The 13555-nt window shown below is 41.0% G+C and overlaps 1 protein-coding gene across 5 annotated transcripts in view; it reads right to left on the bottom strand.

The window, feature by feature from the left end:
- MED13L (mediator complex subunit 13-like) overlaps window positions 1–13555 on the bottom strand; it is a 269139-nt gene that overhangs the window by 17177 nt on the left and 238407 nt on the right. For all 5 annotated transcript variants that reach the window (XM_014537703.1, XM_014537702.1, XM_014537704.1 and 2 more), the window contains 7 exons: window positions 12279–13216; window positions 8376–8555; window positions 7611–7834; window positions 5084–5276; window positions 4007–4433; window positions 2649–2868; window positions 1020–1208 (listed from right to left, as the gene is read on the bottom strand). In XM_014537703.1, coding sequence (XP_014393189.1) covers window positions 1020–1208; window positions 2649–2868; window positions 4007–4433; window positions 5084–5276; window positions 7611–7834; window positions 8376–8555; window positions 12279–13216 — 2371 coding nt within the window. The remainder of the gene's footprint in view (window positions 1–1019; window positions 1209–2648; window positions 2869–4006; window positions 4434–5083; window positions 5277–7610; window positions 7835–8375; window positions 8556–12278; window positions 13217–13555) is intronic.

The following is a 13555-nucleotide window of genomic DNA, read 5'->3' as shown; positions in this document are numbered from 1 at the left end:
TATAAAGAAATGCAGTAACTCATAATTTCTGAGACAAAATAAGAAACAGAAGAAAAACTGATTTTTTTAATTTTAGAAAAGCTAATAGAGAAAATAGATGAACTGCTCACAAAAATAAAGATTCAAACTCAAAAGAACAAAACTGCCAAATACAGAAATTTTATATAAGCCAGAAAGAATGTAGGTTGTCAGCTAAGCAGCTTCCTCTCCTGGGACCAAGCTGACGTGAACCAAGTTACAATAAATGCAGTATTATCTAGAGTTCCATCATTTTTCCATTTCTAAGTTTTTACTTATTGAAGGGAAAGCATTTTATAGGGTTTTCAAAAAACCCCCCAAAACACAAACACTCTTTCATTGCCAACTAAAATCAGCAGTTTTGTTGGCTTTCACTAATAGGTAATCTTCCATGCAATACATTTGTGGGAACTACCTTCTGAAGGCTTTGAACATGTTAAACTTTGCCCTGTGCATCTACCTTCAGTGAAAGGAGGTTAGGAAAACAACAGAAGTGCACAACTTTGTTTAAAACAGCTTGGTTTTGGTGTTTTGGAATCCCCATGAGGTGCGTATCTGTGGGAGGTAGTTACTAAGATGGAGAGAAAAAGCATTCATTTGTAACAGAAGCCCTGAGAGGAGAGGAGAGGAGAAGAAAGCAGTGCATCAGAAAAGGAGGGGCCCTTATGAAATAAACACCCACACAACTGCTGATCAAGAGAGAACTGGAGAAGGTAGAAAGTTAGTGACTGAAGACACAGATTAGGTTCAAAAAATAAAGAACAAGGTAAACATAGGAGAGGCAAACATAAGTAAAAGTAATAAACATATTGTTGCCTTAGGTCCTAGATCAAAAAATAGCAAGAGTTTGCTTGCCTCTTTCTCAAAAAACTTTACGAGTTCAGAGGAATCTCTCTTTTATTTGACTTAAGGATTTAACTACCATTCTTAAATAAAGGAGGAACAAATTCAGCTACCGACTCCCCTGGCTTTCTGCAAAGGTCTGCCCTGCTACTACTCACCTCCGGATTCTTGAGGGTCATCTCAATGCTGGCGGCAGGCCCGAACCCTGTGAGGGACTTAATGTGGATCTGTGTAGGCAGAGGTCGCCTGCACTGGCAGTACACTGAAAATGCCATGGACTTCAAGTATTGAATGTAGAGAACTTGTTCATCCTTCATTGTCTGCAGCATGGACTGGCAAGGCACAATCTACAGACACAAACACAAATAAAACTAGAAACTGAGATCAAACATGCTAATAAGAAAGTTGAAAATAAAATGGCAGGAATTCTTAACTTGAATGGGGAAGAGAATTTTAGTTGTAAAATATATGAATGCCAAACATAATATACTCAATCTTAATTCCTTTCAGTGAGATAAAATCCTGTATTCCAAATGTACACCAGCAATTTAAGAAGAGGTGCCACTGTGTTGGTCAAGTTACACTGTCACTTAGAAATAACCCTGCTCCTATTTTAGGGGTAAATTATTAATGTACTGTTTCTATGTCCCCAATTTTAAAACTTTTTAAAATAGATTTATCATTTATATACACACACATAGAGTGCATAGCATCTTTGGAATTATTGTCTAATCATTTGAGAAACAAATGTCAAAACAATAAAAAACTATTAACAACCTATTCTGGTAACTTTAATTTTGACCTTTTAATTCTGTAAGATACTTTATTTAAAGTAACAGTAAAACAAAACCCAAGCAACTAAGGCATTGTTTTCTACCTATTATATTATAAAATTAAAAACAATTATTATGCCGTCAAGCTGTCAAGGGTGCGGTGAAAATGGGCATGCTCACTCATGATGAAAAAAGTGTAAGCAAGTAGAACTTTTTGGGAAAGGAATTTGACAATGCTTATCAGAATCTATAGCTAGGAATCTACTTTAAGAAATGACCTGAAATGTGAGAAAAATATTATACATAAAGATGTTTGTTATGGCTTTATTTATAATAGTAAAAAAGTGGAAGCAAATTAAGTAACTGTACAGGCATGATTAGATAAAAAAGATATGCAGTCATTAAAAATGTTGCTGTGAAAATTTTAAATAACATGAAAAAGTATTCATGAATAGCATTAAATACAAAAAGAATATCCTATATAATAAAAGGCTAATATGCAAATCGACCAAACGGCGGAATGACCGGTCAGTCGCTCAATGCAGGAGCTGCCCCCTGGTGGTCAGTGTGCTCCCACAGGGGGAGTGCAGCTCAGCCAGAAGCTGGGCTCACAGCTGGTGAGCGCAGTGGTGGTGGTGGGAGCCCCTCCTGCCTCTGCGGCAGCGCTAAGGATGTCCGACTGACGGCTTAGGCCGGCTCCCCATGAAGCCGTCAGTTGGACATCAGTCAGTCCCTGCCCCCTGGACTGCAAGAAGGCGCAGGCCAGGCGGAGGGACCCCCGCCGCCGCCCCCCAACTGCACAAATTTTGTGCACCGGGCCTCTATTAAGTTATATTAAGTGTGATCTCAACTGGGTAAACAAACATACAGAAAAAAGGCTAGAAATACACCAAAATGGTAATGAAGGCTGAATTGAATGTACTTCCAATAATTTAAAAAATCATGAACTTGTATTTACTTTCATATACTAGTAAACAACAACAAAGGCAAAAAAATAAACTTGCAAATACTTACCTGGAGAATGAAAGAATTTCTCATATGCTCAGGTAAATTATCCAGCATCTCTGTGTAGCAGCGCATCAAACTCAACAGCCAAAAGTTTCCAGAGGTAGAGTCTTCCTCTGCAGTGTAGGTGAAGGGGTCCACCATGTAAATGACAACAGCTGGAGGATAGGCCTGGCTGTCTGCGGAGTCAGGCTCCGTGGGAATTCCTATTCTCTCCCTCTCTGTAACACTGCAGAGAAAGTCACTTATGAGATGCAAAAGTAAACATTAATTATATAAAAAAAAAGTCAAGTCTAGTGCACACTGACTCGTTGGGCAATGATTACAGATGAAATGTAACATTAACATTTATCATATTACTGAAATAAAGGCAAACCAAGCCAGTTAGCACCCAAGATAGATATAAATGACAGTAACTGCCTCTAAATGGGAGATCTTTTTCCTGAAGCTGTATTCTACAAAGATGGTTTATAATACTATTATATTAACAGTAATAGCTTACTTTTATCCATATATTATATTCATATAGTAACAAATATGTTAATAGTAATAGCTTACTATTAAGCTAATCTATATATATATAAAAGTGTAATATGCAAATCGACCGGGTGGCGGAACAACCGGTCTCTATGATGTGCACTGACCACCAGGGGGCAGACGCTCAATGCAGGAGCTGCCCCCAGCCCGTAGGCCCCAATTGCCTGATTGGGGCCTGCCAGCCAACCTCTCAGTCCCTCCCCCCAGGTTGGCAGGCTCTGATCACCCGATGGGTAACGGGGAACTGGGGGTGGATGGCGGCGGACACAGATGGTGAGAGGTGGAGCCAGCTGCCGGCAGCTGGGGAAGATCGACCCTGATTGCAGGCCTGGCCTAGGGACTGTGCACAAATTTCATGCGCCAGGCCTCTAGTAAGTTTAATAATAAATTAAATAGGTAAGTTAGTTTATAAGAAGTCTCATATTTTTAAAAATATATATTTTTATTGATTTCAGAGAGGAAGGAAGAGGGAGAGAGAGAGAGAAACATCAATGATGAGAGAATCATTGATTGGCTGCCTCCTGCATGGCCCCGACTGGGGATTGAGTCCACAACCTGGGCATGTGCCCTTGACCAGAATCAAACCTGGGATCTTTCAGTTCGCAGGCTGATGCTCTATCCACTGAGCCAAACTGGCTAGGGCAAGAAGTCTCATATTTCTTAACACTGAAGCTGCTGATTAACAGCTGTTATTTTCTCTTGTGAAGAAGAAAATCAGAGTCCTTTACTGGATTTAGAGACTCTCGAGGTTGATGGGGAGAGAAGGGTATAGAAGGCAAGTAGATAAGAGTCCACATGAAGCCACCCACCTAAATCAATGAGTAACATACCTTTCTTGTCCGTCCTGTGAGGGCTGAGAGGAGCTCTGCCCAGGCTCAGGGTCTCCACCACAGCCTATGTTCCCTTGCGTCCTATCAGCAGAACTGGCCCCAGTGCTGGGGTTCTGCCCTCCAACACTACCACTGAATCCTGACGAAGAGGTAGTGCCTAGCTGGCTAACGACGGGAGCAGAGGCAGACGATGAGACCGGTGGCACGGTGGAACCAGACGTGGAACTACTTGCTGCAGGGTTCGCAGAACTGCCATTGGAGGTGGGATTAAATGCACCGCCGGCGGAGGGAGCTGCTGACCCTGCATTTGCAGGTAAAGGCCCAGTGTTCCCAGGAGTAGCTTGTCCCTGTGCTGCTGCTGGTGGGGTCTGGTACTTAGGTGGCGTCAACAGGCTGCTATCGAGCTGCAGAGTGGCTAAATAAGGTGCTGAAAGAATATATGCAGAGCGACATTAGTGAGGTTCTGCAGTGTTAGACAAAAGAAACTCAGAATGGTCACTTTTTTTAAAACTATGCTTTCAGGCTGCAATATTCTGGTTACGACACCCAAAATGCCATCTCCACACTTGAACACATGCTTATATATCCCACAAACACAGAAATGGACATGGAAATACTTATTATAAATACTGGAAAAGAACCTTGCTTGAAAAGAAAGAAAATCATTTATAACATTTTCCTTTCAGACTGAATCCATAGGCCATCACTGAAAAATGGGAGACCAGCCGTCGTGGTGTATATTATGCTCTTATGCATAGAGGGCTTTACAAGCTTCTTAGATTTTCTTGTGAATCTGGGTTAAAATTAAGCAGTTAATCTTAAGTCATGCTGCTAAGTTTTTGAACTCTGGAGTAAATTAGATATGACTTCTTTAGGCAACTTTAAATAGCTTTTAAAGAACATACATGCACATGAAAGTTAGCATTTAACTAGAATGCAAAAATTAGATCTAAATAAACACAGTAGTGGAACATTAGACAAAAGAAATATAATGTTGCACCCTAACAGGTGTGTGTGGGGGTGCAATTTGCTATTTTCTCTCTCAAATTCTACTTTTCCAAATAAATTCCCATTTACCTAGGTGATGGCGGCAAACTTGCGCATAAAGTTTGAGTCTGGAATGATTGTCATTCTCCTCGCTGCTCCACGGCTGGTTAAACCACTCACTCACAAGCTCGTCGGTCAGCTTCTGTGCCACGGTCTTCCCCACACGCATGATCCCATCACGTAGCACTTTGCAGATGGGCTTGTGCTGCCCAAGCCTACACATCTGATACCACAAACAAGACCATTACTTACGACAGAACACATCACCTTGTTCAGCACATAGTGTTAGCGAGGCACATTCTGTACCATAAACATGGAGGCATTTTCCTTTTTCTTTTTAGTGTGACCACATGCAACTACACCAACATTATAAACTGGTCCTATTCGGTAATTATTATGTACCCTGGTAATACTGCTGTATATTTCTCCAAAACCTGGAGTAGCTGCTCTACAGAAAAATAAGTGTTTCTTCTGAAGAAATGTTTCTGCAGCCCAGCCCATTCATTCTTCCAGCCTGAGGAAAAACTGCGGAGCACTGACTGCTAGGGGTCAAAAAGGAACTAACAGGTTCCTGCCTACTAAGGCTAACCAAGACATCTGGTTAGAGAAGGGTATAGAAGAAAAGTAGAATTTCTTCACTTGCAAAGAAATTCTTCTACTCAAGTGAAAAAAGTAATTTATTATTTATTATTGGAAAGAATACAATGGAAAATAGGTTACTCTATATAAGTAAAGAGGTTAACTATAGAACTGCTTAAGAGGAAGATGGATCTACTTAGGGATTATTTCCCTCATTGACCCTGATTATGCCACCAATGTTTAGAAAGCTTAATTCCAATACTGACTTTAGGAAAACAAATATAAACTTAAGACTATTTTGTCAGTGAATCAAGGACTTGACTAAAGCTGCTTTCCAGGAAACAGAAAGTTGAGAAGGCACTCATGTCACAATATAGGCAACATCATGGTGGCCCCCATATGGGCCCAACAACAGCCTCTCTCATAAACGGCTCAGGAGACTCTTCCTAACAGGTTCCTGCCTACTAAGGCTAACCAAGACATCTGTCCACTAAAACCTCTTAAGGAATCCCCACTCATAACATTTTCCCATAAGACAGCATTAAAATGCATGGGCCATCTGTTAGATTGTTACAGACATTTGGAGATCACTAATAGTAGAGGCCACGGAAATGCTGATCACTTTTATAAAGTAAATAGTTGTTTTAGCATGAGATGCTGTTGTCAATTTCTAGGATACTAAATGGCAGATAATTAATATACCTGCCAAAAGTAAACTACTTAACTACCTGCTCACCAGCATGAGAGCCCATATTATTATCCCTTGCTAGAGTTAATGAACTGAAGGCTTACCAAGGCCCTACAAAATCTTAAGCAGGTATGTATTGCTGCCAAATGAAAGTTCTTAAGATCTAAAAAGATCCGGCAAGCCTTTTATGTTTTGTAACTTATGTGTAGGCTTCATTCAAGAGAATGGCTGGGCTTTGAAATTGCTTAGACAAGTTTTCTGTGTTAGGGTAAGTATGACTTAATATTATTTTGTATCCATGGGCCAGGCACTGTTTAGAAACTACTGTATCCAAGGGTTTCCGTCAGTGGCTTAACTGATGCCATTACCTAATACGTAGCATTGCCTCATTTCTTTGCAGCAACACATACGTCTACTACTTCATGTGTATTCATGTTTATAGAAAGTGGATGTTCTGCTATGGAATATTTTTGAAACTCAACTTGGCATCTTATTTAACAACCACATTTGTAATACTTATAATATGCCTGTCACAGTTCTAAACACTTTACAAAATCTCATTAACCAATGTCACCCCAATAAATGTAATAAAAAAACTTATTTAATTTAATCTTGCCAAATATGATATCAGAAGTAAAAAGTACAAAGAACTTAGTGTGTGTGTACTTTGGCAGAAGAAATGTGGTACTTTCTCTTCAAAGACAGACATGATTCTAATTTTTCAAAAGTAACAGGAATTTATGTACTAAATATATAAAATTATCTACCTGGCTGTTACATTATGATGGTGATTACATTCTTAATGTGTATCAAATTTTCAGTATTAAGATGAATGTAGTGTTAAACAAAACATAACAGGGGCATGATTCATTAAATGTATCTTTTGATTTAGAAATTTTCAAGCTGAACATTTTTATACAGTTCTACCCTCCCCACAAAAAGAGTAGCCACGCCTTCTTCTTGCACAGCTCATCTTCTGACTGCCCTTTCCCCTGGTGAACAATCCTTTCAAACCTGAACACATCAATGGGGGAAAATAGCTAACAGGATTTAAGATGTGTGGTAAGGCTAGTAAAGGAAAGTCTTCTAAATCTAATGAAATATAAAGCAAGATGGAAACGCAATTTATTCCTAGAAAAACTTCCCAACTTAATTTTTTCCTTCATCTTCCAACTAATTGCAAATTTTCTTTAAGATCTACTTTGAAGATATTTATTCTTTAAAATTTAGTCATAACCAGAAACAATATGAGGACTCATGTCAAAGAAATAGTTTCCAGGTCTTCCTCACCTCATATACAGCGCTCAAGTCCCTGAAGAAAGTTTTGGCTCCTTCGAGCAAGGCCTCATTTTCTGGACACACCACAATATAGGCAACATCACGGTGGCCCCCATATGGGTCCAACAACAGCCTCTCCCAAAACGGCAAGGAGAATGGCGAGATGGTGAGGAAGTCTTTGTCATAGCCTACCAGCAGGGTGGGGATGGGCAACGGCTCAGGAGACTCTTCTGAACCTAAAACAACAGTGCAGTTTAGGAAGGGGCCTGGGAGTCTGATTCCCACAGCTGAACCATTTGGAAGTTCCTGGTGCCCTTGTCTTAATTCTGGCAGCAGAGATTTCACCGTAGGTTGACATGATATTCTCATTAAATGGCCCCTGATGAACAACTTAATTAAATGAGTCTGAACATGTTCTAATGGTTCAATTGGAGGGCAGAGCAGAAGTTGAAGGTCATTTTGCAGCAGCACTACGTCACTTCCTCTGAGGTAAGTGTCATAATCGGGACCTTGACAAAACCAGTTCAGAAGTTCATCCAAATGAAAATGCCACGAAGACAAGGAAGAGGAGACTCTAATAAATGCTCTACTTAGGGATTATTTCCCTCATTGACCCTGATTATGCCACCAATGTTTAGAAAGCTTAATTCCAATACTGACTTTAGGAAAACAAATATAAACTTAAGACTATTTTGTCAGTGAATCAAGGACTTGACTAAAGCTGCTTTCCAGGAAACAGAAAGTTGAGAAGGCACGCAGACAGGGAGGAGACTGTACCATAGGTGCCCCGGCCTGCCATTTTGTGGAACTGCTGCCACGTGAGCGGTCCCTGCACGTGCTGGATATTCTCCCAGGTCCTGCCCGTGCGCTTCTTCTGGATGGCATCTTGGAGAAAGGGCTGCAGGGACAACAGCATACGGACCACATCCTGGGAGGAGAGCATGCTGATGTCCAGCACTGGAACAGACAGTAAGTGAAAATAAATGGAAATCATAAAGGAGGACTAGACTGGCACTCTCCTCTTTCTGGCCATCACTTTGGACCTCAGTTATAGTCCATGACAAAGACATTATTAGTGATAGAGTCTATTTTTAGTTGACTCTCAAATACTTGACTCAGGAGACAGAAGGAAAGAAATTCTTCTACTCAAGTGAAAAAAGTAATTTATTATTTATTATTGGAAAGAATACAATGGAAAATAGGTTACTCTATATAAGTAAAGAGGTTAACTATAGACATCACTTTGGACCTCAGTTATAGTCCATGACAAAGACATTATTAGTGGTAGAGTCTATTTTTAGTTGACTCTCAAATACTTGACTCAGGAGACAGAAGGAAAGAAATTCTTCTACTCAAGTGAAAAAAGTAATTTATTATTTATTATTGGAAAGAATACAATGGAAAATAGGTTACTCTATATAAGTAAAGAGGTTAACTATAGAACTGCTTAAGAGTGGGAAGATGGATAGGCCTGGCTTTTTAAATCGTATAAACCTGTTTCCAAGTTGCTTACCAGGAAAGAGAGCTGCAAACATTTCTTAATTATTGCATAAGTTTAATTTATAAACATCAATGGTTAGATTATATGATGAGTGGGGAAAAGGAACTTTAAGGTTTTGAAAACTTTAAAAAATGCTCTTACTATAAAATATTTTCACAAAATGCATATGGAGAAAGAAAGCCTTCCCTGCAAGGAGAGGTGCCTGAGAACAGCAGAAGCAGTGATACGACTGGAAGCCACCTGTGCACAGAGGAAGGGCGGGGACTCATGGCTTCTGAACAAACACTCTTCCTTCCAAACTGAGTTGTGGAAGTTGTAAAGATCCTTTTGAGATATCCAGGTAAAGGAGGGGTCTTCACCAGCAATTTGAAAAACTTCTGAAACTCTATGCAAAACTGTGCATGCATACGTGCATGAACATATGTGCATTTTTCCCCAGGAGAGAAGGGCCATAATGCTCATCAAATTCTCAAAACAACCGGATGAGCTAAATAATTTTAAGGTGATCAGCTCTCAATCTGCACAGCTGGGTTCCTGAAGACCTTTCCTTACTCTTACTTTTCTACTATTAGGAAGGGGCATGGATGGAAATCTAAGGTTTACCTACCAAAGAAATCCGAGACACAGAGTGCTGAGGGTTCTTAAGACATCTTTAGATTATGTCCTTACATCAAACACAGTTTGCAAATTGGTGGCCATAGTTTTTGTTTTTGTTTTTTTTTATTTTTTTGGGGGGGGTGAGGGGGGGGGTAAATCTCTCCAGGAAATTTCATATACAAATCTGGATTTCCAGCTTCTCTTGACAAATTGGGAGACCTGGCAACTCGAGCTGAGATCCACACTCCTGCACAGCCCCCATGGGCTGGAGCCGAGGACCAGCTGCCCCTTCAGACAGTTCTCCACGGTTCCTCCTTGGCTGCCTGCCTGAGACTGAAGCAGTGTTCACATCTTTATTTCCAAGCCTGTGCTTCTTTTTTTTTCTTAGAAGTAAAAACAAACAAACAAAACACCCAGTAAAGTACTTCTTACTCTATCGAAAGCAGGAAAATGAGAGACTTAGAGAACCAGATTAAAAGCAGACACAGTTCTTTGTGAACCCTATTTCTGTGCATATAAAATAGAAAGTGTGCTGTGGAAGGACACAATTCAGGGCATTGCTTTGTGCAAATCTGGATCCCCGCATCATTCATTTACATGACCTGCCTGCTACATCCAAGCATCTGAATTTGGAACCCTCGCCTTCCCTACAAAAAAAGGTGCTATTCTTCATATGCAAAGATGGCACTACTGTTCCTCCCACACAGACTGTTTTTCTGTCTGAAGGCCACTATCTAGTTAAAAGGAACTACCAAGATAATCATCCACATTTCTTCAGGGGAAAGACTGCACTTTCTTCATAAATTCATCCAACAGACATTAATTAAAGGTCTGATAAGTATAAGGCACTCTGCTTAAACCTAAGCAGTCATAAAAATAAGTATGACTTGAACACTTCCTTAGGAGTTTCCACTTCTAAGAAGTCTCCCTGCTTAGCCTGCTCAGAAAACACCTGCCACTCCCTACTCCACTGAACTCTGTCCTCTGAACATTCTTTTATTATTCCAGAGTTCAATTTAAGAAGCTCATATAACCTTGTCCCTATAGGACTGAGAGTTGTTCAGAAGCAGGGTTCCTGTTTCATTCATGTAACCCCGCCAGCCTGGCCTCTGTCCCTCCCCCTTCTACAGAACCAGCTCTCACGATGGGTACAAGGCGATCCTTACCTTAAAAGCTCAGCTGCACTTTAATGCTTGTTGACCACTCTCTTTCTTGAAATGTGGTGACTTGGAAGATTTCACCAAAGCCTGCCCCAGGCCCTGCCCTCATTCTGTGCTCTCCTCTTCAGGGAGCTTCCCTCCTCCCCTGTGCCCCTGTCATCATCTGCGTGGCCCACTACTCTCTTCCCCTGAGCTCTAGGCCCATCAAGTCCCAAGCGTCTACTCTACATCTTTATCTCAAAACTTCCAAAACTCAATTTATGAACTTGCTCCTCAAACCTGGTCTTCCTCCAGTCCACCTACCTATCTTTGAATGACACCACTGTCTGTCCAGGTATACAAGTCACAAACCTGGGTGTCATGTTTAAGATTTTGCTCTCCCTGAACACCCAAGTTCAACCTAGTACCAAGTCCTACAGTACTACTTCCTAAACATCTTTATAATGCTTCCACTTATTTTGCGTTTTCTTTGCTAGGACGCTAATCAAGCCATTGTTTCTTTTATGGTCTACTACATTACCCTCCTAGTCTCCCCAAATCCACTCTGCCATTTTCTAAACCACAGCCCACATTAGGGTCAGAGTACATTTTTTCTTTTTTAACACAAATCTGATGAAACAATTACACAAAAGCATATTATCACTAAGCATTACAAGTGGTGAAAGCATGGAGGAAGAGAGGAATGCTGGGCTAGAGGAAGACTTCCTTGAAGAAGTAACACTTGAGATCTCAACCATGAGTATAAATTAACTGTCCATTATCCAAAATAGATTAGAAATTCCCGAGGGCACGTACCTTGTCTCTTTCAGTCAGCATTTTATTCCCCAGTATGCACCACATTATTGATAATGAATGCAATAAGGGAAGGAGAGAGCAAGTTGCTTGACACTCTAAAAGCTCAACTCCAAAAATGTTTGTCAACTGGAGCTTTTAATAGAAGAGCCAGTGACATGACCAGTAACCACAGGACAAAGTAAAATATGATCACTGTTACAGAGAGAAAATACTGAGAAAACAGAGGAAGAAGAAAATGACCTGTAACTGGGTAGAAGACTATATGGAAGAAGTAGCATGAAAACTTGACCTAGACGAGTGAGTGGGTTTAAACATGAAAGGCTGTGCAAATTATACTCTTGATGACTTTGATACTCAGCAGTCACAGGCTTCCAATATGAAATGCTTCTATGAATTAATAAAGAGGAAATTTCCACAAAGCAAGTATTCCTCTCCAAAGGTGTTTCAATATAAAACATTCTCTTAGTCCTTAAATTTAGGATGATATCAACATAGTGCTCACTTTAGCTATCTTATTTTTTAAGAAATGAAATTTAAAATTTTATCAGAGAAAAAGTAAAGGAAGTGTGTAAGCCACCATCACGCCAAGCTCGTCTCCAAAGGGCATTACTATTCTGGGACACCTACCGTTGCTATGAGGCCAAGAGTGCACAGTGGCACTTCTCACCAGTGCTTCATCCACTTTTCCACCTGTGGGATTATCCACATACTGCCGCCCTTGCTCCAAGGCATTAAAGCATTCCGTCCAGTAATCGTTATTATCTGCTTGCACCCGGTCGTAACTCCAGCTTACGCAGGGAAGAGTTTGGCGATTGTTCGAGGAAATGTAGTCCAGGAAACTCAGCGAAGCAAAAGGTTGTGTGTGTTGGTTCTGGAGGAGGAGGAGAAGGCTTATAGGTGGCTCCTGGGGTTTTCTGGCTGCCTCCATCTGAGGAAGGAAGGTGGTCTGACACATCATTAAGCGCCTCTCTGCAGCCTGACCGATATCAGAATTCTTCCCAAAAATATCCAACTCATCTTCCAGGAAGAGTCCTGAATTGTAACCAAGTTTGCGATTCATAATCGCACTGAACCCACAGGTACAGCGGTACTGGTCCTCGTTGGAAGAATCGGGGATGTAAAGACCGACATCTGCCCCTTTGATGTTCATGTTGCAGGCACAGATGCAACAGCTGTCAAAGTTTCTGTCTTTAAAGATATTCATCACAGAATCAGAGAGAATCAGGGTGACATAGAGACTGTGGGCTTCTGGAATTGGCTGCATGGTGGCAGGCTCCACAGAGTTAAGGGGCCGCGTGGTAGAGGGGGTAGAGGCTGGTGACCCCTGATCGGTGCTGTCATATTTAACAGACCCTTGACCACTGGCAGTGCCCCCACCTCTGGGAGTTCTTGGGGTCCTGGGGGTTCGTGGCGTGGGGACAGAGAAGCGAGGGGTTGCTGGCGATGGCAGAACTCCTGCTCCACTGTTGCTGGCTGGGGCAGTACTGTTCAACGTCACTGGTGTGTTCATCTGTGGTGTGTTCAGATAGTCTGGGTCTGCTAGGCTCCCGACGCTAGGCACATTGCTGCAAAACACAGGCAGCGCCAAGTGAGAATCAAAGGCAGGCTGCAGAAGCTGGAATACACACCTATTACCCCGACCTGGGTTGTGCATTTCTTATCATTTATGTGTGTTATCATTTGGTGTACTCAACTTTCTCTTTAAAAAAAAAGGATTCAAAGGAGTCAGTGCAGTATGTGGGAAAGCAAAAAGTGAGGCATGAAGAAAAAAATCAATATGGCACTTTCCTTTTACTCATTCCACATTGAAGCAATCTTCATCTAAATCTTTTGAGGAAACTTTTAGTATTTTTATAGAAAACATGATGTTGGATTTGGTCAATGTAATTCTGAAAAACTGTAAC

The sequence above is a fragment of the Myotis brandtii genome, unplaced genomic scaffold (assembly GCF_000412655.1).
Source record: "Myotis brandtii unplaced genomic scaffold, ASM41265v1 scaffold181, whole genome shotgun sequence".
Taxonomy (NCBI): Eukaryota; Metazoa; Chordata; class Mammalia; order Chiroptera; family Vespertilionidae; genus Myotis; species Myotis brandtii.
Note: the sequence above shows the minus strand (reverse complement) of the source record. Positions and strands in the feature narration are given on the sequence as shown.